The sequence below is a fragment of the Callithrix jacchus genome, chromosome 9, assembly GCF_049354715.1.
Source record: "Callithrix jacchus isolate 240 chromosome 9, calJac240_pri, whole genome shotgun sequence".
Taxonomy (NCBI): Eukaryota; Metazoa; Chordata; class Mammalia; order Primates; family Cebidae; genus Callithrix; species Callithrix jacchus.
Window position 1 is genome coordinate 126,565,860 of NC_133510.1, and position 22,553 is coordinate 126,588,412.

At 51.6% G+C, this 22,553-nt stretch overlaps 1 protein-coding gene across 4 annotated transcripts in view; it reads left to right on the top strand.

Annotated features, from left to right (window-relative positions):
* Nucleotides 1–5,298: 5,298 nt before the first annotated feature.
* KMT5A (lysine methyltransferase 5A) overlaps nt 5,299–22,553 on the top strand; it is a 28,025-nt gene continuing 10,770 nt past the window's right edge. Inside the window, exons 1-5 of one of the 4 annotated variants that reach the window (XM_035258065.3) lie at nt 5,434–5,554; nt 10,960–11,081; nt 12,146–12,302; nt 17,333–17,552; nt 18,909–18,996. In XM_035258065.3, the coding sequence (XP_035113956.1) occupies nt 5,545–5,554; nt 10,960–11,081; nt 12,146–12,302; nt 17,333–17,552; nt 18,909–18,996 (597 nt within the window). In that variant the 5' untranslated portion in view covers nt 5,434–5,544. Of the gene's footprint in view, nt 5,555–10,406; nt 10,711–10,959; nt 11,082–12,145; nt 12,303–17,332; nt 17,553–18,908; nt 18,997–22,553 lie in introns of those variants that run through there. The other 3 variants (XM_035258066.3, XM_035258067.3, XM_035258064.3) reach the window with 3 other exon arrangements.

Here is a 22,553-nt window from a genome sequence, read left to right on the forward strand (position 1 = left end):
AGGAAATTCATTAAACAGGCAACAGAGGACTGAAAAGGCAAAAAGGGAACACAGAGGTGACGTAAATAACAATTACAGGAAGCAGCTATCACCTCCAAAGCTAGAGATGAAAGAAAACAAGTTGGGGTTAGCAGAGCTAGCAAAATCGGAGGAAGAGCCCCAGAGAACTCATTCTCAACCCTCTGAGAAAGAGGCACATGACCAGGCAAGGTGGCTTACGCCTGTAATCCCAGCACTTTCAGAGGCAAAGGCAGGCAGATAACTTGAGGTCAGGAGTTTGAGACCAGCCTGGCCAGCATGGCAAAATTCTTTCTTTACTAAAAATACAAAAAATTAGCCGGCTGTGGTGGTGCATGCCTGTAATCCCAGTTGTGTGGGAGGCTGAGGCAGGAGAATTGCTTGCACCCAGAAGGCAGAGGTTGCAGTGATCTGAGATTGCACCACTGCACTCCAGTTGCCTGGTTGACAGAGTGAGACTGTCGAAAGAAAGAGGGCAGGGCAGGGTGCAGGGAAGATGGGAAGGGAGGAAGGGAAGGGAAGGGAGGAAAGGAAGGAAGAAAGAGGAGGCACGAAATTGGTGCTGGGCCACCCAGATCCCTGCATAGTTGGGACTCAAAACTCGAGGAAGGGTCTGCTGTTGGTGCCTCCCTGGAAGCACAAGGGGGCTGTTTCTGGGGATGTGCAAACAACCTGAAGACTGAACCAAATGCCACTGCCAGAGGCAAAGTGTGATTACTGAGGGGACCAGGCTAGGAATAGCAAACAGGCAGGAACAGGTTCCCTATCCTCCTGCCTCCCAGGCTTCTTGTATCCACTGAGGAACCTAACAATAACTGAGAACAGGGAACTATGGTTTGCTCCCCTGGTATCACAGAAACATGGATACAGTCTGGGATGGTTTCAAACTCATGAGATCAAGCAGTCCACCTGCCAAGGCCTCCCAGAGTGCTGGGATTACAGGCGTGAGCCACCATGCCTGGTCTGCCTTTTTTCTTTATAGCATTAATCACTATTTAAAATGATGTTTTGGGCTGGGTGTGGTGGCTCACACCTGTAATCCCAGCACTTTGGGAGGCCAAGGCGGGTGGATCACCTGAGGTCAGGAGCTCAAGACCAGCCTGGCCAACATGGCAAAACTCCATCTCTACTAAAAATACAAAAATTAGGGGGCCAGGTTCATGCCTGTAATCCCGGCACTTTGGGAGGCCAAAGTAGGGGGTGGATTACGAGGTCAGGAGATCGAGACCATCCTGGGTAAAACAGTGAAACCCGTCTCTACTAAAAATACAAAAAAATTAGCTGGGCTTGGTGTCATGTGCCGATAGTCCCAGCTACTTGGGATGTGGAGGCAGGAGAATCACTTGAACCCAGGAGGCAGAGGTTGGAGTGAGCAAAACCCTGTCTCAAAAAAAAATAATAATTAGCCAGGCGTGGTGGAGGGTACCTATAATTCCAGCTACTCGGGAGGCTGAGGCAGGATAATTGCTTGAACCCAGGAGGTGGAGGTTCCCATGAGCCAAGATTATGCCACTTCACTCCAGCCTGGGCGACAGAGTGAGACTGTCTCAAAAAATAAATAAATAGGCTAGATGGGATCGCTCATGCCTGTAATAGCAGCACTTTTTTGGGGGGAGGAGAGGAGATGGAGAGCAGCTTGACATGGAGAAACCCTGTCTCTACTAAAAATACAAATTAGCCCGGTGTAGTGGCACATGCCTATAATCTCAGCTACTTGGGAGGCTGAGGCAGGAGAATTGCTTGAACCCAGGAGGCAGAGGTTGCAGTGAGCTGACATCACGCCATTGCAATGCAGCCTGGGCAACAAGAATGAAACTCTGTCTTAAAAAAAAAAAAAAATGGCCAGTTGGCCGGATGCGGTGGCTCATGCCTATAATCCTAGCCCTTTGGGAGGCCAAGGTGGGTGGATCACCTGAGGTCAGGAATTCAAGAGCAGCCTGGCCATCATGGTGAAACCCCATCTTTAAAAAAAAAAAAAAAAAAATGGCCAGTCGAGGTGGTTCACGCCTGTAATCCCAGCACTTTGGGAGGCCGAGGCGGGTAGATCATCTGAGGTCAGGAGTTCTAGACCAGCCTGGCCAACATTGTGAAATCCCATCTCTACTAAAAATACAAAAGTTAGCTGGATGTGGTAGCAGGTGCCAGTATTTCCAGCTACTGGGGAGGCTGAGGTGGGAGAATTGCTTGAACCTGGGAGGTGGAGGTTGCAGTGAGCCAAGATCGCGCCACTGCTGTCCAGCCTGGGCAACAGAGTGAGACTCTGTCTCAAATAAGCAAGCAAACAAACAAAAATATTTTGGATGGATGCGGTGGCTCATGGCTGTAATCCCAACACATTGGGAGGCTGAGGCAGGTGAACCATTTGAGCGTTTGAGACCAGCCTGGCCAATGTGGTGAAACCTCGTCTCCACTAAAAATACAAAAAATTAGCTGGGCGTGGTGGTGGGCACCTGTAATCCCAGTTACTCAGGAGGCTGAGGCAGGAGAATTGCTTGAACCCAGGAGGCAGAGGTTGCAGTGAGCCAAGATCATGCCATTGCACTCCAGCTTCGGTGACAATAGAGAGTCTGTGTCAAAAAAAAAAAAAATTAGATGGGCATGGTGGCACATGCTTATGATCCCAACTACTTGGGAGGCTGAGGCAGGAGAATTGCCTGAGTCCAGGAGGTGGAGGTTGCAGTGAGCCCAGTTCGCTCCCCTACCCTCTAGTCTGGGCGACAGAATGAGACTCAGTCTCAAAATATAAATAAAATAAAATAAAATAATCTTTTAGTCCGGAGGTGGTGGCTCACGCCTAGAATCCCAGTACTTTGGAAGGCCGAGGCGGATGGGTCACATGATGCCACATAGTGAAACACCATCTCTATTCAGAATACAAAAATAGGGCCAGGCACAGTAGGTCATACCTGTAAATCCCAGCACTTTGGGAGGCTGAGGCCGTCAGATCAACTGAGGTTAGGAGTTTGAAAACAGCCTGGCCAACATGGTGAAAACCTGTCTCTACTAAAAATACAAAATTTAGCCAGGCATGGTGGTGGGTGCCTCTAATCCAGCTACTCAGGATGCTGAGGCAGAACTGTTTGAGCCTGGGAGGCAGAGGTTGTAGTGAGCTGAGATTGAACCACTGCACTCCAGCCTAGGGCAACAGAGAAAAGAAAAATAAAAATAGGCCTGGCGTGGTGGCTCACGCCTGTAATCCCAGCACTTTGGGAGGCTGAAGAGGGCAGGTCACCTGAGGTCAGGAGTTTGAGACCAACCTGGCCAACATGGTGAACACCCCCCCAACCATCTCTATGAAAAATACAGAATTATCAAGTATGTCTTTATTAGCAGATAAACAAAATTACAAAATTAGTTGGGCCTGGTTGTGGGCGCCTGTGTAATCCCAGCTACTTGGGAGGATGAAGCAGGAGGAGGCTTGAACCCAGGAGGCAGAGGCTGTAGTGAGCTAAGACTGTACCATTGCACTCCAGCCTGGGCGAAAAGAGTGAAACTCCGTCTCATAAAAAAATTAAATAAATAAATAAATAAAATGATCTTTTAAATAATGTCTTGTTTCTTCCCTAAAAAATGCAGGAAGGAGCTGTGTCTTTGCAGCCGTATCCTTGGGAGATCCAAAACAGCAGCAGGCATAGTGCTCAATGAATGAATGATTTCATAAATTTCAGAGAAAGCAAACACCTCTATGTATTTATGGAAGCTCTAAGGCACGTTGGAGATTATGGCAGCAGCTCCTTCATTTGACAGCTAGGGAAGTTGAAGGCCAGAGAGCTGAACTCATGTGCCAAGTGACACACAGTGACTGTGTGACAAAAGTGTCCCTTTCTACCTTTCCCAGTGCTTTCACATATATCACTTTATTTTGCTTTCTTATTTTCCTGGTGCTTTGGCAGGGTCCTTGGGTAATGGTTGGCTATCCAAAACCTTTTCAGGTACCAAAGGGAGAGGATGGATGAGTGATCTCGTCCCACCCTCCTGGGAGGGGCTCCAGGGAAAAGCATTTCTGGACACCTTCCCTGAGTCCAAAGCAATGACTCTCCTGGACACCTGCTTCTCTGGGAACATAATGACTGAGCCCCTCCCTGAGAGGGGAACAGCGCATACTTGCTTCCCTGGGGTTAAGGTAGCCATTTAGTGTTTGCCCTGCAATTACTCACCTTGGGCAGCGAGTAAGTGACCCACTACCTCTTTTGCCCCATCTGTAAAATGGGTGGGTGTGAAGCACTAGGATATTTGCGGTCCTGGAAGGTTTCCCCACTAACCCAGTTAGTTGGTAGGAGTTTTGCCTTAGGTTTATTTATTTTTATTTTTCTTCCTGAGGGTTTTGAATACTGGAATATTCAATAAACTTTTTTTTTGAGACGGAGTTTCGCTCTTGTTACCCAGCCTGGAGTGCAATGGCGCGATCTCGGCTCACCGCAACCTCCGCCTCCTGGGTTCAGGCAATTCTCCTGCCTCAGCCTCCTGAGTAGCTGGGATTACAGGCACGCGCCACCATGCCCAGCTAATTTTTTTGTATCTTTAGTAGAGACGGGGTTTCACCATGTTGACCAGGATGGTCTCGATCTCTTGATCTCGTGATTCACCCGCTTCGGCCTCCCAAAGTGCTGGGATTACAGGCGAGAGCCACCGCGCCCGGCTAACCTTTCTTTTTTGAGACGGAGCCTCGTTCTGTAGCCCAGGATGGAGTGCAGTGGCACGATCTCAGCTCACCGCAGCCGCCGCTTCCCAGGTTCAAGTGATTCTCCTGCCTTAGCCTCCCGAGTAGCTGGGATTACAGGCGCCCGCCACCGCGGCCGGCTAATTTTGTATTTTTAATAGAGACGAGGTTTTTCCATGTTGGCCATTTTGGTCTCCAATGCCCGACCGAAAGTGATCTGCCCATCTCGGCCTTCGAAAGTGCTGGGATTACAGGCTGGAGCTACCACGCCTGGCCTGGCCTAAATCTTTCAAACCTGAGAATGAATGGATCAAAATACTGGAGGGGTCCGGGTGCTGGAGTTGCCAAACGGCTGGCCGACACAGGTTTCCACGGTCATAAGGGGAGGTCTAGGGGTCAAATGTCGGGTTCCGGTCAAGCCCGCAGGGAACCGGAAGTCCCAGATCCGGTAGGCTCAGAGCCCAGGGCTTCAGTCCGGCGACTCACGCTCCGGAGGCGGAGCTTCGGCAGCAGAAGGGGGAGGAGTCTGGGTCCCCCCAATGGCAGCTCGGGTGTCTTCCATCGCAGCCAATCAACGCCGAGAGACGGTCAAATTTAAACCCCCTCCCATCTCCTCCGCCGGGACCTGTCGGGAAAGCGTTTGAAGAAAGTGAGGCGGCTGGACCCGCCCCCGCCGACGAGGCGGGGAGAAGGGCGGTGCCTCCCTCCGAGTTCACCTATCCGGAAGGGCAGTCTGCGGAGAGGCGGGCGGCGGCGCCAATCCGGTCGAGCGGCTGGAGTCCGGCGGAGCAGTTGGCTGCAGTTGTTGCAACTTTTTTCGAAAGCTGGGTTTCCCGGGAGATCCCAGGCGGTGACAGAGTGGGACCATGGCTAGAGGTATTTGCCCAAGTAGCCGGCGCCGGGCTGGAGGGATGGGGGCCGGGGTGGCGGCAGCGGCTGCGGGGAGGTGTCCTCCTGCGGGTGGTTCGAAGCGAGCTCGCGGACCCGCGTGGGGGGAGTAAGGGTGCTGCTGCGGAACCCGCCCGCCCCCCACCCCCCGGCTCCCGAATCCCCCAGAAACCCCTTTCACTGCCGTGCCTCTGTTTCCCCTCTATGAAGTGGGCACCTGCGGGCCTGCCTCTCCATGGCAGTGGGTCCATATGTCAGAGCTCTTTGCAAACTAAAGCTCAGGGCACCTCTAGGGAATAGGTGTTATTGATACAAGTGCGGGGGGGGAGTGAGGCTTCGTCCACTTTGGGGCTGTCTCTCGTTGGGAAAGGAGGTGATCCCTAGGCGAGGGCGCAGATGGATAACCTGCATCTTCGGGAGCGTGTCAGGGTGGACACCGCGGCAGGCGCCTTTCCTCCCTCCCCACGTCCTGAGTCAGCTCTGTGCCGCGGAGCGATGGCCGGGCCCCGCTGGCCCACTTTGGGATGAAACGGGTTTCTGGTACCTCGTAGGCGGGGTCCTTCGCCCCGCATCTGGTCAGTACTTCGCCCTGCCCCCGGTAGATGGCTTGGGTGGTCTCGTACAGTCCTGGGAGGCGATGTCCTGCCTGAGGCCCTTTGCATACTTAGCTGGCTGTCAGGACAGTGCAACCCAGGTATGCGGCAAAGAGATCTCCAACTGCTTGGTCATTTCCAGCCACTGCGTCTCTTTCACGCTAAAGGGACGCTCAAAAACTTGAGCGTGAAAGTTGAGTAGAATTATTGTTAAAAAAAGTAAGTTGGAGTATTATATTTTTCTAAAAATTTCAAGCATCAAGTGTTAGTAGGAATTTGCTTTAGTGCAGTATGCTCCCTATAGCAATAATAATGAATTAAAATAATGATTCATTCAGCAAATATTTATTGGGTCCCTTTGTTTTCAGGCCCTGAAGTCAGTTGCATCATTTATTCTCCCAGCATCCCTAGAGGGTCTTTTTTGATAAGACTTACCCAAAGCCTGATGAAAAAATGAGGCATGGTGAACTTCAGGTTAAAGAGTTTCATCACCCAGCTCATGGAAAAAATTAAGATTAATATTTTCCCTTAGAAAAGTGTTAAGCAAGGCCGGGCGCGGTGGCTCAACTCTGTAATCCCAGCACTTTGGGAGGCCGAAGCGGGTGGATCACGAGGTCAAGAGATCGAGACCATCCTGGTCAACATGGTGAAACCCCATCTCTACTAAAAGTACAAAAAAAAAATTAGCTGGGCATGGTGGTACGTGCCTGTAATCCCAGCTACTCAGGAGGCTGACTGAGGCAGGAGAATTGCCTGAACCCAGGAGGCGGAGGTTGTGATGAGCCGAGATTGCGCCATTGCACTCCAGCCTGGGTAACAAGAGCGAAACTCCGTCTCAAAAAAAAAGAAAGAAAAGAAAAAAAGAAAAGAAAAGAAAAGAAAAGAAAAGAAAAGAAAAGAAAAGAGAAAGAAAGAAAAGAAAGAAAGAAAAGTGTTAAGCATGTAAAAGTATATTTTAATTTATCTGACAAATTTTAATAAAACTGTGCTTCCTGGGTTCATTTTTCTCATCACAGCAAAATTATTTAAACTACTTGTCTTAAAAGTAGTGCATTAAAAAAGATTGCTTTGGCCAGGTACGGTGGCTCATGCCTGTAATCCCAGCACTTTGGGAGGCTGAAGCAGCAGATCACAAGGTCAGCAGATCGAGACCATCCTGGTCAGTTTGGTGAAACCCCATCTCTACTAAAATATAAAAAATTAGCTGGGCGGTGGTGTGCGCCTGTATTCTCAGCTACTCAGGAGGCTGAGGCAGGGGAATTGCTTGAACCTGGGAGGCAGAGTTTGCAGTGAGCTAGGATCCCACCACTCCACTTCAGTCCAATGACAGAGTAAGACTCTGTCTCAAAAAAAAATTGCTTTAATCTATGGGGAAAGATAACCATCTATCATTGAGATACTTAAAATATGGGTAAATAATAATTGTAGCTGGGCACCGTGGCTTATGCCTGTAATCCCAGCACAGGCAGATGACGAGGTCAGGAGTTCAAGACCAGCCTGGTCAACATGGTGAAACCTTGTCTCTACTAAAAATATAAAAATTAGCTGGGTATGGTGGCAGGCACCTGTAATCCCAGCTACTCAGGAGGCTGAGTCAGGAGAATTCCTTGAACCCCAGAGGCAGAGGTTGCAGTGAGCTGATATCGTACCACTGCACTCCAGCCTGGGTGACAGAGTAAGACTTTGTCTCAAAAAATAAAACAAAACAAAATTAGCCAGACATGGTGGTGCATGCCTGTAATCCCCGCTACTCAGGAGGCTGGGATATTTTTTTTTAAGACAGTGTTTCACTCTGTCGCCCAGGCTGAAGTGCAGTGGAGTGATTTCAGCTCACTGCAACCTCTGTCTCCTGGGTTCAAATAATGCCCGTGCCTCAGCCTCCCAAGTAGCTGGGATTACAGGCACCTGTCACCACACCCAGCTAACTTTCATATTTTTAGTAGAGATGGAGTTTCACCATGTTGACCAGGCTGGTCTTGAACTCCTGGCCTTAGGTTATCCACCTGCTTCAGCCTCCCAAAGTGCTGGGATCACAGGCATGAGCCACTGTGTCTGGGCTTTTTTTTTTTTTGACATAAACTCACTCTGTCATCCAGGCTGGAGTGCAATGGCATGATCTCAGCTCAATGAAACCTCTGCCTCCTGGGTTCAAGCAATTAATTCTTTTGTCTCAGCCTCCCTAGTAGCTGGAATTACAGGTGTACGCCACCATGCCTGGCTAATTTTATGTATTTTTAGTAGAAATGGGTTTTCACCATGTTAGCCAGGCTGGTCTTGAACTCCTATCCTCAGGTGATCCATCTGCCTTGGCATCCCAAAGTGCTGGGATTACAGGCATGAGCCACCACGCCTGGCCAAATTTTTTGTAATTTTAGTAGAGATTGGGTTTTACCTTGTTGGCCAGGTTGGTCTCGAACTCCTAACCTCAGGTGATCCACCCACCTCAGCCTCTGAAAGTGCTAGGATTACAGGTGTGAGCCACTGAGCCAGCCAGTATATTTATTATATACATATAAACTTGCAGAAAAAGGACTGTTTTGAAACTTACATTGAATGATCTGTATTTATATCTTGTAGGTACTAGAGCTACAGAATTGACAGGAATAGGTGCTAGACTTGTAACGTATCCCCTGCAATTGGTGGCTCAAATGCAGAGATAGCTATTACCATGAGTTGGGTTGTGGGGTGCAGCTTTGTTATAATAGTATATGAAATGGACAAGATAATCTTTGTGACCGGTTCCTGCTCCAAAACCATAATTCTTATGGTAGTTAAGCTGCAAAACTTCTCCGCCTTGCAGAAGAAGACACTTTCAGATGACTCAACCTGGTTATCAGAGTGTCACTTTTGAATCCTCTTTCGCCTTCTGGGTAATCTTTTCGATATTCAACTGTAGTAGGTGCTGCAGAGGGCATGGGCAGCGTACCTGGCCCACTGGAGTTAGTGGTTGGGCTGGGGACCCTGCCTTAAAGGATGCTAAAACATGAGCTGATTTGGGAGGGATTGTCTGAGCAGTGACTTGTCGCCACTTAATCCTACTCAGTCTTATCCGTTCTAATGGGACGCGAGGGAGGCTGGGGGGTGGGGGTGGCTACAAACAGCCATTTGTTTATCTATGGATGTTGGAAGGTGCCCCGGTGGATTATGCAATTCAAGGTTCTTGGGTTTTATCCATGAGGACACTAAGGCCCAGACTGGGGAAGTCACTTGGTCATGCTCACAAAACACCTCTGGGCAAATGCAGGGAAATAAGTACAGTCCCTGATTCCCAGCCCATGGCTCAGGCTGCAGGAGCTGAATGCCTTGAAGTGTCTTGTTTGCATCTGTGACTTTGCACAAATACAGTGAATCTGGCTGTTGGCTCTCAAGCCTTGGCGGCCACAGCATAGTGGTAAAGGGCAGTGAGCTATGCTGAAACAGCCACCAGAGTGATGGGAACCTTGTCTGCTTATGGGGGCATTTTCTGACGGGAGGATAGGAGAACAAGGTGACTTGTTAAACCCTTCTGCAAGACCATTTGCTCCTCCCAACGTCTATTTCCCCATCTGTAACCTGGAAGTGTAGTGGCTGGGAGGACAGGCCCTGAGATTAGTTGGCCTGGGCTGGAAGCCCATCTAGTTCTGAGAATACGGCCAAGCTCCTCACTTTCTCCATCTGTTGAAAAGAGATAATAATGGTGTCTACCTTTGCAGGGCTGCTGTGAGGTTGGAATGAGATAACGGCAAGAGACTCGCCCAGGAAACCGATCATTATAACCCCTGGCTCTTTCTCCCCAGGGCTTCCTACCGGTCAAGTACAGCCCTTCTGGGTTTGATACCTGGCCCCATCACTTCCTAGTTCTGTGGCCTGGGACAACCCCCGGCACATCCCTTGAGTCACGGTGTCACCATCGTAAGCGGGGATGCCCACAGGACCTACCCCCGTGGGCGTGCGGGGAGGATTCAATGCCGGTGAAACTCTTGGTGGGCACAGCGCCGGGCACACCCTAGGGCCTGGCCTGGCGCGTTCACCGCTGCTGATTTCGTTTGGCACAGACTGGGCTCCCAAAATATCCACGGAGCCAGCGGAAAAAGCCGGGCGGGCGGGAGCCTGTGCTGTCATGACGGTGTTTCCCACCCCTTCTTCCTTGAGTGGCTGAGGTCCCGCGCAAGGGGGCGCGCCCGAGCCGGGATTCGCCGCGCCCGCCCGCCCGCCCTCTGGAGCGGCCTCGCGGCGCCGCCCCTGCCAGCCCCCTCCCCGGGCCGGGCGCAGTACGGTGGGCGGCGGCGAGCGGGCGGGCGGGCCGTGGAGGACGCGCCGCCAGCGCTTCCCTCCCTGCGTGGCTCGCTCCGGGCAGCCCGGGGCTGCCGCCGTGCGCGGGTGCCGGGCCCTGCCTCGCCGGCCATGGGGGAAGGGGGCGCCGTGGGGCGCCGCCGGCCCTTCCCCGGGGCGCCGCGGCGGCGCTGGTGGCGGCGGCAGCAGCAGCAGCAGCGGCAGCGGCAGCGGTGGTGGCCGGGCCGCGGCGGCGGCGAGGGCGCGGGGCGCGCCGCCATGGGCCTGGCGGGGCTGCAGGTGGGTGTGTCGGGCCCAGCCGCGCGGGGGGCGGGCGGCGCGCGGGGCCCGGCCGGGCCGGGCGGCGGGAGGGCAACGCGGGCTCCGGCCCGGCCCTCCGGCGGCGCGGACGGCCCATCAGCGCCGGGGCCTCGAAACATGGCTGCGGCGGGAGGCGCCGTCGCGGCGCCCGGCCCGGGCGGCCCCGCTCCCCGCCCCGCCGCGCCCTGAGCGCCCCCTCCCCCGCTTCCCCCGGGTCCCCCTCTCCAGGCAGGAAGATGTCCAAGCCCCGCGCGGTGGAGGCGGCGGCGGCGGCGGCGGCGGTGGCAGCGACGGCCCCGGGCCCGGAGATGGTGGAGCGGAGGGGCCCGGGGAGGCCCCGCACCGACGGGGTAAGCAGGCACCCTCCCCGCACCCCCGCGGCGCGCCTGCCCGGCCGGGGCCGTAAGCACGTGGGCGACCCCGGGTCCCCTCCCGCGCCGCCCCGGGGCGTCCGGCCAGGCCGCTTCCTTTGCTGCCGCCTGGCTGGGAGTGGCGCCCACACGGCTCCGCCATGAGCCTGGTGGTGTTTGACCTCGGAAAAGTTTGACTGCGCCTTCATGGCGTCTCCGCAGCCCGAGACCCAACTTTCCCGGAGGTGGCCGCCGTCCCAGGCTGTGCGGGGCCTGCCCTGGCCCCTCGGAGAGGTCATGGGTCTCGCCGCCTTGGTGTCGAATGGTTCCCGAGGCGGCGAGGCCCCCGCGTTGCTTCTGGGGACGCCATCCTCTGTTTGTGCTTACTCAGAGGAGGGGCCCCACGCCCAGAGACGCCCTCAGTGACCTGAACCGCCCCACCGTCCCGTCCGCTCTCTTACTGACGCCCAGGTGCGGCGAATGCGCTGGCTATGGCCTCTGCTCTCCCCAGCCTCCCCAGTAACCCTGAGAGAAGTCCTCCCGTAGCAGTCCTGGGAGGCTGCGGGGCTGCAGTGGTTTGAGATGGGTCAGGCTGGGGCACGCAAAAGGCTCTCTGGCTGTACTGACAGGCCTTCCAGCCACCTTCAGCACCAAGTGGTTAATCAGGTTCCCTGGGCCTGTTTCTGTGCTGAGTCCCCGCGGGGCCTGCCTGGGGAGTGAACTCCTAAAGATAGCCCAGCTCTTCACATGCCGCGGTTGTTTTGACCTCCCTGTTGTGGGTAGGCTGTCTCCTTCCTATATAGACCTTGGTGTGCAGTCGGCTCTCCTGCTGGCCAGGTGTATCCTTAGTTTATTAGAGACCAGAGCATACAGGAAACCTTTCACTGGTCCTGGGATTCTAAATCTGGCAGTGCTCTTCTGAGATAAACGGGGACTGGCATCCCCTGGTAGCCCAGTTTTTGAAAAACGGTGTTGTCTGATTTTCATCTTTTGTATTCCTCCTCCTTGTGAATGCTCTAGGATCTTCTTCAAGCCTCTTTCAGAATATGTTTTTGTCTTTTTAGGAGAATGTATTTATCGGGCAGTCAAAGATCTATTCCTACATGAGCCCGAACAAATGCTCTGGAATGCGTTTCCCCCTTCAGGAAGAGAACTCAGTTACACATCACGAAGTCAAATGCCAGGGGAAACCATTAGCCGGAATCTGCAGAAAACGAGAAGGTAAGCTTCTGAAATGGCCTCGCTCCGATCCCAGCCTCTCTCCTTCTCTAGAATGCACATATGTATTTATGTGGCCTTTTCAGTCTCAGGTTTCAGAGGTTTGAGCCATGTCCCAGGGTATGTGGCCTGTTGGTCTGACAGGTTCTCCCTGCTTTCACAAGACTTAACGTGTCCTTCAAGCTTGATTTTCTTGCCTAGTTGCAAAAATAGCACACCTGATTCACAATTAGAGAGGCTCATAAGTGCCAAAAGTGCAGAAGGCATGAATTCGGTTGTACAGACAAGGCGATTGCAGACCTAACTAATGCATTCATGCAGGGAACAGACTTCCTTCCCTTTTATGGACTGGCCTTGACCCCATTTCTTTCTTTCTTTCTTTTTGAGACGGATTTTACTCTTGTCACCCAGGCTGGAGTGCAGTGGCATGATCTCGGTTCACTGCAACTTCCACCTTCCAGGCTCAAGAGATTCTCCTGCATCAGCCTCCCAAGTAGCTGGGATTACAGGCGCCGGCCTCCATACCCAGCTAATTTTTGTATTTTTGGTAGAGATGGGATTTCACCATGTTGGTCAGGCTGGTCTCAAACGCCTGACCTCAGGTGATTCACCTGCCTTGGCCTCCCAAAATGCCGGGATTACAGGCGTGAGCCACCGCACCCAGCTGCCTTGACCCCATTTTTAAAGTTTCTTGTCACTCAAGCGTTCAGTGCTACTCCCTGAAGCAGCATCCTCTGCAATGAGATTTGGAGTTAAAATGTTGAAGGAGAAAATACACAGTTACTGAAAACTCAACCTGGACTTGCAAAACAAACTGAAACCTCTTAGACATCTCGCTCTAATCCAAATATCCCCTTTCAGAGCTGCCGCGGGGAGTGTCAGCTTCCCCCAATTCACCATGCTCTCTTCTAATTAAAACTTGTCTGAAAGAAGCAGAGCCTCTGGCTGCCAGCAGCTCCATATAAGGAAGCCTTGTGCTCGCCAACAGAAAGTGTCATAAATGACGATTTGGCGTGACCTCTGGGGCTGGATCTGAGGACCGGGGCCAGGAAAGCTTTGAACTGGAGACAGGAGCCCACCCCCGGCTTGATTTCCCCTGGTACACGGGGCAGTATTGTTTTATGCAATCTTCAAATGACTTGGGTTCCAATCTTAAGTTTGCCACCTGAAAGAAGGAGGCTCAGGCAGGTTGCTGCTCTCTTCTGAGCCTCAGTTCTCTCATCTGTAAATGGAGAGAGGAGTTTGACCTCTTACACATAGGGCTGTTCTGAAGGGTGGTTGCAGCACGGATGCCACAGGGCTTCCATTTTTTGTAATGGGCTCCATGTGCCAGCTCTTCACCCCTGGACTGCCAGCCGCACGCCTTTGCTCATCCCTGCACCTGCAGCACTTAGAATTTCCGTCCATAAGCACTTTGGGAGGCGGCGGATCACAAGGTCAGGAGATCGAGACCATCCTGGCCAACATGATGAAACCTCGTCTCTACTAAAAATATCAGAATTAGCTGGGCGTGGTGGCATATGCCTGTGGTCCCAGCTACTTAGGAGGCTGAGGCAAGAGAATCACTTGAACCCAGGAGGCAGAGGTTGCAGTGAGCTGAGATTGTGCCACTGCACTCCAGCCTGGTGACAGAGCGAAACTGTCAAAAAAAATGAAAGGCACTGTCTGTAAATGGTAGTTGCCCGTACTCTTGTCCTTTAAAATAGGGCAGTCTATACATTGTCCCAAATGGTGGCCTGGTATACAAGCTAGCATATTTGCCTCATGGTTTTGCTAAATGGCCATGATTAAGACTTTTGGGTCAGAGGCCGGGCATGGTGGCTCAGGCTTGTAATTCCAGCACTTTGGTAGGCAGAGGCAGGAGGACAACATAGTGAGGCCTTGTCTCTACTAAAATGAAAATAAAAAAATTAGCCAGCCATGGTGGCATGCATCTGTAGTCCCAGCTGTTTAGGAGGCTGAGGCAGGAGAATGCCTAGAGCCCAAGAGTTTAAAGCTGCAGTGAGCTATGATTATGCCACTGCGCTCCAGCCTGGGCAACAGAGAGAAACCCCCATCTCTAATATAACAATAGAAATAATTTAGGTCAGCTGAACTTTGGAGACCCCAAGGTCCAGGCTCTTGTCCATGATTCTGCTGTTCCACAGACTGAGTGACAGATGATGTTCACGGGCACCACACACTCCTGGGCCTGATGTCCTGGTTTTAAATCTCTCTAATTTCACCCAAGAAGGCCTGTAGAGGAGGAAGAAAGATCTGTATGGTTTTAATGTTTTGTTTTGTTTTGAGACAGTCTCACTCTGTCTCCCAGGCTGGATTGTAATGGTGCAATCTCAGCTCACTGCAACCTCTGTCTCCCACATTCAAGCAGTTCTCCTGCTTTGACCTCGTAAGTAGCTGAGATTGCAGGTACCTGGCACCACGCCTGGCTAATTTTTTGTATTTTTAGTAGAGAGGGGGTTTCGCCCTGTTGGCCAGGCTGGTCTTGAACTTCTGACTTTAGGTGATCCACCCGCCTGGGCCTCCCAAAGTGGTGGGATTACAGGAGTGAGCCACCGTGCCCAGCCTAATGTATTTTTTTCTTTTTCTTTGCTTTTCTTTTCCTTTATTCTTTTTTTTTTTGAGACGGAGTTTCGCTCTTGTTACCCAGCCTGGAGTGCAATGGCGCGATCTCGGCTCACCGCAACCTCCGCCTCCTGGGTTCAGGCAATTCTCCTGACTCAGCCTCCCGAGTAGCTGGGATTACAGGCGTGCGCCACCATGCCCAGCTAATTTTTTGTATTTTTTTAGTAGAGACGGGGTTTCACCATGTTGACCAGTATGGTCCCGATCTCTTGACCTCGTGATCCACCCACCTTGGCCTCCCAAAGTGCTGGGATTACAGGCTTGAGCCACCGCGCCTGGTCCTCTTTTTTTTTTTTAAGTTGGAGTTTCATTGTTGTTGCCCAGGCTGAAGTGCAATGGTGCGATCTTGGCTCACCACAACCTCCGTCTCCTGAGTTCAAGGGATTCTCCTGCCTCAGCCTCCCAAGTAGCTAGGATTACAGGCATGTGCCACCACGCCTGGCTAATTTTGTATTTTTGGTAGAGATGGTGTTTCTCCACGTTGGTCAGGCTGGTCTCGAACTCCTGACCTTAGGTGATCCGCCCACCTTGGCCTCTCAAAGTGCTGGGATTACAGGTGTGAGCCACTGCGCCTGGCTGTATTTATTTTTCTTATTTATCGAGATGTAGATAATGTATCATAACGTTCATTTTAAAGCGTAAGAGTCAGTGGTTTTTAGTATTTTCACAGAGTTGTGCAGCCATTACCACTGTCTAATTCCGGAACATTTCCATTACGCCAGAAATGTATCCATTAGGCGTCACCTTCCATCCCCCATCCCTCTAGTCCAAGGCAACTGTTAAAGTCCTTTCTGTCTGTATGGATTTGCCTGTTCTGGAAATTTCATATGGATGAAATCACAAAATAGGTAGTCTTTTGTGTCTGGCTTCTTTCACTGAGCATTGTATTTTCAAAGGTCCATCTATAGTGTAATAAGTATCAGTGCTGGCTCGGTCCAGTGGCTCATGCCTGTAATCCTAGCACTTTGGGAGGCTGAGGCGGGTGGATTGCCTGAGCTCAGGAGTTCAAGACTAGCCTGGGCAACATGGTGAAACCCTGTCTCTACTAAAATACAAAAAAGTAGCTGGGTATGGCAACATGCACCTGTAGTCCCAGCTACCTGGGAGGCTGAGGCAGGAGAATTGCTAGAACCTGGGAGGTGGAGGTTTTAGTGCGCCAAGACCACACTACTGCACTCCAGCCTAGGTGACAGAGCAAGACTCCATCTACAGTGCTTCATTTCTTTTTTTGAAACAGAGTCTCTCTCTGTCACCCAGGCTGGACTGCAGTGGTGTGATCTTAGCTCACTGCAGCCCCTGTCTCCCGGGTTCAAGCAATTCTCCTGCCTCAGCCTCCCAAGTAGCTGGGATTGTAGGCGCATGCCACCATGCCTGGGTAATAATAATTTTGTATTTTTAGTAGAGACAGGGTTTCACCATGTTGGCCAGGCTGTTCTTAAACTCGTGACCTCAGGTGAGCCACCGTGCCCAGCCCTTCATTCCTTTTTATTGGGCTGCATAATATTCCCTTGTGTGGATAGACCACATTTTGTTTGCTTATCTGTTGTTGGACATTTGGGTTCTTTCTACTTTTTGGCTATTGCAAATAAGCCGTTACATTCCTGCATAGATTTTTGTGGGAACATATGTTTTTAATTCTCTAGAATAGATGCCTAGGAGTGAAATTGCTGGGTCGTGGTAACTCTATGTTTAACTTTTTGGGAAAATGCCAAACTCTTTCTAAAGTGGCTGCACCATTTTACATCTGTGAGCAGTGTACTGTTTACTTATTTTTTTTTTTTTTTTAAGTAAATCGTTTGTTAGAAAGGCAAGCAGTTTTCTAACACTGGCATTCCACGAGTGTTTTAAGTGACAGATCATTTGCAGTATGCCCCCAACACACAGGCCAGTCTGCTGGGGTACCATGCTGAGAACTGTTGTGAACCTGGGGCTTTAACCCACTAGAAGGGGGCCTTCTTTTTCTTTAGAGTCTGAAATGAAGGTGCCAGGCAGCTCTTGGGAAGAGTTTCTGCTTTGTCACCTTACTTCTGTCCCCTAATGCTATCCTAGTCTTTAGGAAGGGCACTTTTGGTCTGAGTCTGCAGCCTGATTCCTGAGAGCTATTGATCGAGTGCCCTTGCCAGCATCTCCGTCTTTGGTGCCTCTGCCTCACAGGCTATCTGCCACATCAAGACGCAGAAGCCTAAAACCTCTGCCCAGTGTCTTGGTTGAAAAATCGAGCTAGAGCTGGGCGCTCCTCCTGTCATATCTGATAACGGACACGGGGCTTAAGAGGCTGAGGGCACTCGTGCCTGACACACCCAGGAACCTCTCTTCTCAAAGCCTGTCTTGGAATGCAGCTGATGGTCTAGAAATGGAGAGTCAGAGTACAGAATAAACCCCTGTCTTTCCCCTGCCTCCACCTGCAGAGAAAAGGAATGCTGGGAACGCAGTACGGAGCACCATGAAGTCCGAGGAACAGAAGATCAAAGATGCCAGGAGAGGTCCCCTGGCACCTTTTCCAAACCAAAAATCTGAAGCAGCAGAACCTCCAAAAACTCCACCCTCGTCTTGTGATTCCGCCAATGCAGCTGTCGCCAAGCAAGCCCTGAAAAAGCCCATCAAGGGCAAACAGGCCCCCCGAAAAAAGTAAGTGCCCCCTTCAGTCCTCTTCCTGATGTAGAGCAGTTTGGTTCTTCTGACCCCAGGGAAGTCTGCTCAGGTGCCTGGGGGGGTTCAGGGGCCACCTCTTAGCCTCTCTCACCTCAAAGACTCAGATGCCCCAAGTCATCAGCAGGGATGCCACTATTTGTCAGTTTCTGGATCTGGCGTGGGTCAGAGTTCAAGAGCCTCTCCTTCCTCCTCTCCTTACCCACCCGAGCATAAGCAGCCTTTGTTTTTTAAATTTTTTTTTTGTTTGATTTTTGGTGGTGGTGTTTTTGAGACAGGGTCTTGCCCTGTCACCCAGGCTGGAGTGTAGTAGTTTACTGCAGCCCCAACCTCTCAGGCCCAGGTGATCCTCCTCCTTAAGCCTCCTGAGTAATTGGGACCACAGGTGTGCACCACCATGCTTGGCTAATTTCTTTCCTTTTTTTTAGAGATGGGGTTTTGCTGTGTTGCCTGGGTTGATCTTGAACTCCTGGGCTTAAGTGATCCTCCCACCTCACCCAGCCAGTTTTTGAAACTCTGCTGAGGCCCTCATGGGCAGGTGAACTGAGTGACCTGCAGGTTCCAGTGGACAAAGGTGTTTAAGTGACATCATCTCAAAGGAGCTGCCTCCTAAGGAGCTGTGTCCCTTCTCCTAAGGACTTTGTGCCTCCAGGTTTTCAGTCCTGATATTTATTTTATTTTTTTTGAGATGGAATCTCCCTCTGTCGCCCAGGCTGGAATGCAATGGCACAATCTCGACTCTCTGCAACCTCCACCTCCCGATTTCAAGTGATTCTCCTGACTCAGCCTCCTGAGTAGCTGGGATTACAGGCATGTGTCACCACACCCAGCTAATTTTTTGCATTTTTATTTCTATTTTATTTATTTATTATTATTATTTTTTTGAGACAGAGTTTCACTCTTGTTACCCAGGCTGGAGTGCAATGGCGCGATCTCGCCTCACCACAACCTCCGCCTCCTGGGATCAGGCAATTCTCCTGTTTCAGCCTCCTGAGTAGCTGGGATTACAGGCACGCGCCACCATGCCCAGCTAATATTTTGTATTTTTAGTAGAGACGGGGTTTCACCATGTTGACCAGGATGGTCTCGATCTCTTGACCTCATGATCCACCCGCCTCGGCCTCCCAAAGTGCTGGGATTACAGGCTTGAGCCACCATGCCCGGCCATTTTTTGCATTTTTAATAGAGACAGGGTTTCACCATGTTGGCCAGCGTGGTCTCAATTTCCTGACCTCGTGATTCGCCTGCCTTGGCTTCCCAAAATGCTGGAATTATAGGCATAAGCCACTGCGCCTGGCCCTGATATTTACTTTCTCCTCTTCCCCTCTTCCCCAGAGCTCAAGGAAAAACACAACAGAATCGCAAACTTACGGATTTCTACCCCGTCCGAAGGAGCTCCAGGAAGAGCAAAGCTGAACTGCAGGTAGAGTCACGTGCTTTAAATTCCAGCTTGTGGAGGGGCAGGGAGGCCCACCAGGCGGTGCTTGGCGTGTGTGTGTGTGTGTGTATGTGTGTGTGTGTCCTGAGCCTTGTTTTTGTCATTTTGGGGCAAGTTTGTTGGCATCTCTGGCCTTGGTTTTCTCCTGGATCTATCAGGGATCCTCGAAAAGCTTGTCCTGCCTTTCTGAGGGGGTTTCTGCAGGGCTTGGTTAAGAGACTTGTGTGAAGGAACCTTGTGACTTGTAGCATGTGGCAGGGAAAGCCAGGCAGGACTGTGAAGTTGGATTTTCCAGGACTTGTTGGCAGAGCCATTGGGAGCCCGAGACCGTGGGGAAGGCTGCGTGTTCTTTCAGACGAGGCTTTTCTTGTCGTCTGGGAGTTTCCATGTCATAGTCCACGGTGGTAAAGAGCAGTGGCTGGGAGCCACTTGCTGGTTGTGTAACCTCGGGCCAGTCACTTACCCTATTTGTGCCCTGACTCTTTAGTCTGTAAGATGGTACAATAATATAGTACCTGCTGGACTGTCGTGAGCATTAAATAAATGTGGCTGTGCAAGAGGAACACTTAGAACCATGCTTGGCACTCAGTAAGCGCCAGCTAACTGTTACTGTCGCCACCACTGCTTCCTTAGCATGTCACTCCTGTCTGCTCTTTTCCACGCTGCTGCTGTGCTAAGAGCTGCAGACCAGTGAGCGGCTCGGCTGGAAGGCTAGCTGACCTGTGTGGGCCTCCGCTGCTATGTTTGCAGAGGGTCGAGCTATGCAGCAGGAAGTCAGCATTTGCTGTAGTGAGGTGTGGTTATTGCTATTCTGTTAAACCCAGGGCATGGCAGGTCCCTCCGCTCCCCTCAGGGACACCTGGGGCTGCCCCTCTGCTCTCCCTCACCCCACAGTGACCATCAGGCTTGGGAGAGACGCTCAGGATTGTATCCTACACAAAGAGATGGGGACCCTGGCTCTGGCAATTTCAGCATGTCAACCCTCACGTGGACTCCTTCAGCGTTCTTGATGTTAAATGTGCAGATATATACAATAATCTAGTATTCTTTCTCTTTTTCTTTGACTCGATGAAGTTTCATTTAAAAAAAAAAAAAAGCGTCCATTTTCTTCCCCACAGAGAGCAGCTTTGGTTTTATTGCCTGAAAAAGGCCATGTCTTTCAGCCAAGAATGAGCTGTCATAAAACATTCGCCGGCAGTGGGAGGCTGTGCTAGGTCATTCTTAAAGACAGCACTGGGTCTGGCGCGGTGGCTTATGCCTGTATTCCTACCACTTTGGGAGGCCGAGGTGGGCGGCTTACCTGAGGTCAGGAGTTCAAGACCAGCCTGGCCAACATGGTGAAACCCCGTCTCTACTAAAATACAAAAATTAGTCAGGCATGATGGGGGATGCCTGTAATGCAAGCTACTTGGGAGGCTGAGATGAGAGAATCACTTGAACCCAGGAGATGGTGATTGCAGTGAGCCAAGATTGGGCTCAAAATTAAAAAATTTTTTTTTTAAATAATTTAAAAAAAAAGCACTGCAGAGGATGAGGCAGTGCCAGGCCACAGAACAGCAGACAACTCCCAGCTAGGGTCGGAGCTGCAGCATGCCCACACAGAGCGCCTCTGCTGAGCGCCCTCCAAGGTCTGCTGTGGGCTTAAGTGTGGGGGCAGCCGAATTGGCCTTAAAAGAAGCAAGAGTTTGTTTCTTTTAAGCGCAGAGTGAAGGCTTCGAAGGGACAGGATGCAGGTCTGCTGAATCTTGCAGCAGATGAGTGGAAGGGAAGGTGTACTTGCTTCCCTAAAGGGCTGTCTGCAAACACAAGAAAGCTCGCCCTGTTCCTGAACCGGGACCTGTGCTGTGCCACTGTTTGTGTTGGCTCTGCTGAGTGAAGCCATGCGAGCTGTTTCTGGCCGGGGCAGGAGGCTGTAGCTGGTTGGGATGACGTGGCCGGAGGTCGTCGGGGTGGAGTATTTTCTGACTGCACAGTTAAAACCTAAGAATGGGACAGCCAGGGCTCATCTGAAGGGTGGGGTCGGTCCTGACCTGACTGCCATGTTAGGCCTAGGCTGGGGGTCCAGGAGGGTGGGACATAATAGAGCCTGTTGTTGGCTAGGTGGTCCGGGTGAAACTGGGATTCGGAGCCTTTTGCACGCCTCCACTAAGGCTAAAGACAGTGCCAGGGTGGGCCTAGTGCCAGGGCTGGGGTCCTGGACAACGGTCGAATCAGGGCTGCTGGGTTTGGACACAAGGTGGGCCTTGGAGAGATGCCTTACCTCCTGAGTGTTTCACTGCAGGGCTGTTCACCGGCCAGCCTGGCTGCAGGTGGGGTGGCAGCCAGCCGCAGGGCAGGGACCATGCCTTTTGGCAATGCCTGGGCTTCTTCTTGCCCAGCTCAGCCCCAGAGCCAGATGTACAAGCAGCCTGCTGATTCTGCTCGGGAAGGTCCCCTCCTTCCTGGTCACAGGCGCTCACTTGCCCTAGTTCCGACCTTGCATCCCTCCCACTCCATCTGCCTCTAGGTCCACCTGTGGGCTCCTGCTGGAATTCCCTTTAGGAAGCCCAGGGCTGGTTGTTTGCAGGCCCCAAACTCCTGGCCTTTGGGAGACTCAGCCTCTCTGGCTTTGCGCTGAGGCATCTGGCCTGGTCCCAGCTTCCTTCTGCGCATCTACCTGCCCTGTTCAGTCCCAGCAGAAAAACTCGCTTTCTGCTACCTCGGTCTTTCCATGACCACCCCGTACTTCTCAGCACTCTCTGCACACTTGAAATGAATGGGTTTTGTGGCAAGGTGGTTGTGTGTGTGTGATGGTGGTGGTTTTGCTTTGAGGTCCTGCTGTGTGCACTGTTCTAGACCAGGAGATTGCACAGTAAACTAGACCAGGCCCCGGGACTTACGGGGTTGCTTTTCTGTTTTGTTTTGAGATGGATTCTCGCCCTGTCACCCAGGCTAGAGTGCAATGGCACCATCTTGGCTTACTGCAACCTCCACCTCCCTCCCGGGTTGAAGCAATTCTCCTGCCTCAGCCTCCTGAGTAGCTGGGATTTCAGGCGCTTGCCATCATGCTTGGCTAATATTTTGTGTCTTTAGTAGAGATCGGGTTTTGCCATGTTGGCCAGGCTGGTCTTGAACTCCTGACCTGGTGATCTCCTGCCTCAGCCTCCCAAAGTGCTAGGATTACAGGCATGAACTACTGCACCTGGCCTATGAGGCTTGTTTTCTTTTTCTTATTTTGAGATAGAGTTTTCTCTTGTTGCATTATTGCTGGAGTGCAATAGTGCAGTCTTGGCTCACCACAACCTCCACCTCCTGTGGGGCTTATATTCAAATGGGGAGTAATTAACAACAAAAAAAGATTCCTGCTACTTGGGAGTCTGAGGTGGGAGTGTGGCTGGAGAGCAGGAGTTCACCACCAATCTGGGCAACATTGTGAGACCTCCATCTTAAAAAATAATTGAAAAGAACTACAAGAGCAAGATAGTTTTGGAAAACACTTTGATATTGATTTACTAAAACAGAGTGATTTGATGGCATGGCTAGGTGAAGGGAGTCAGGGAAGT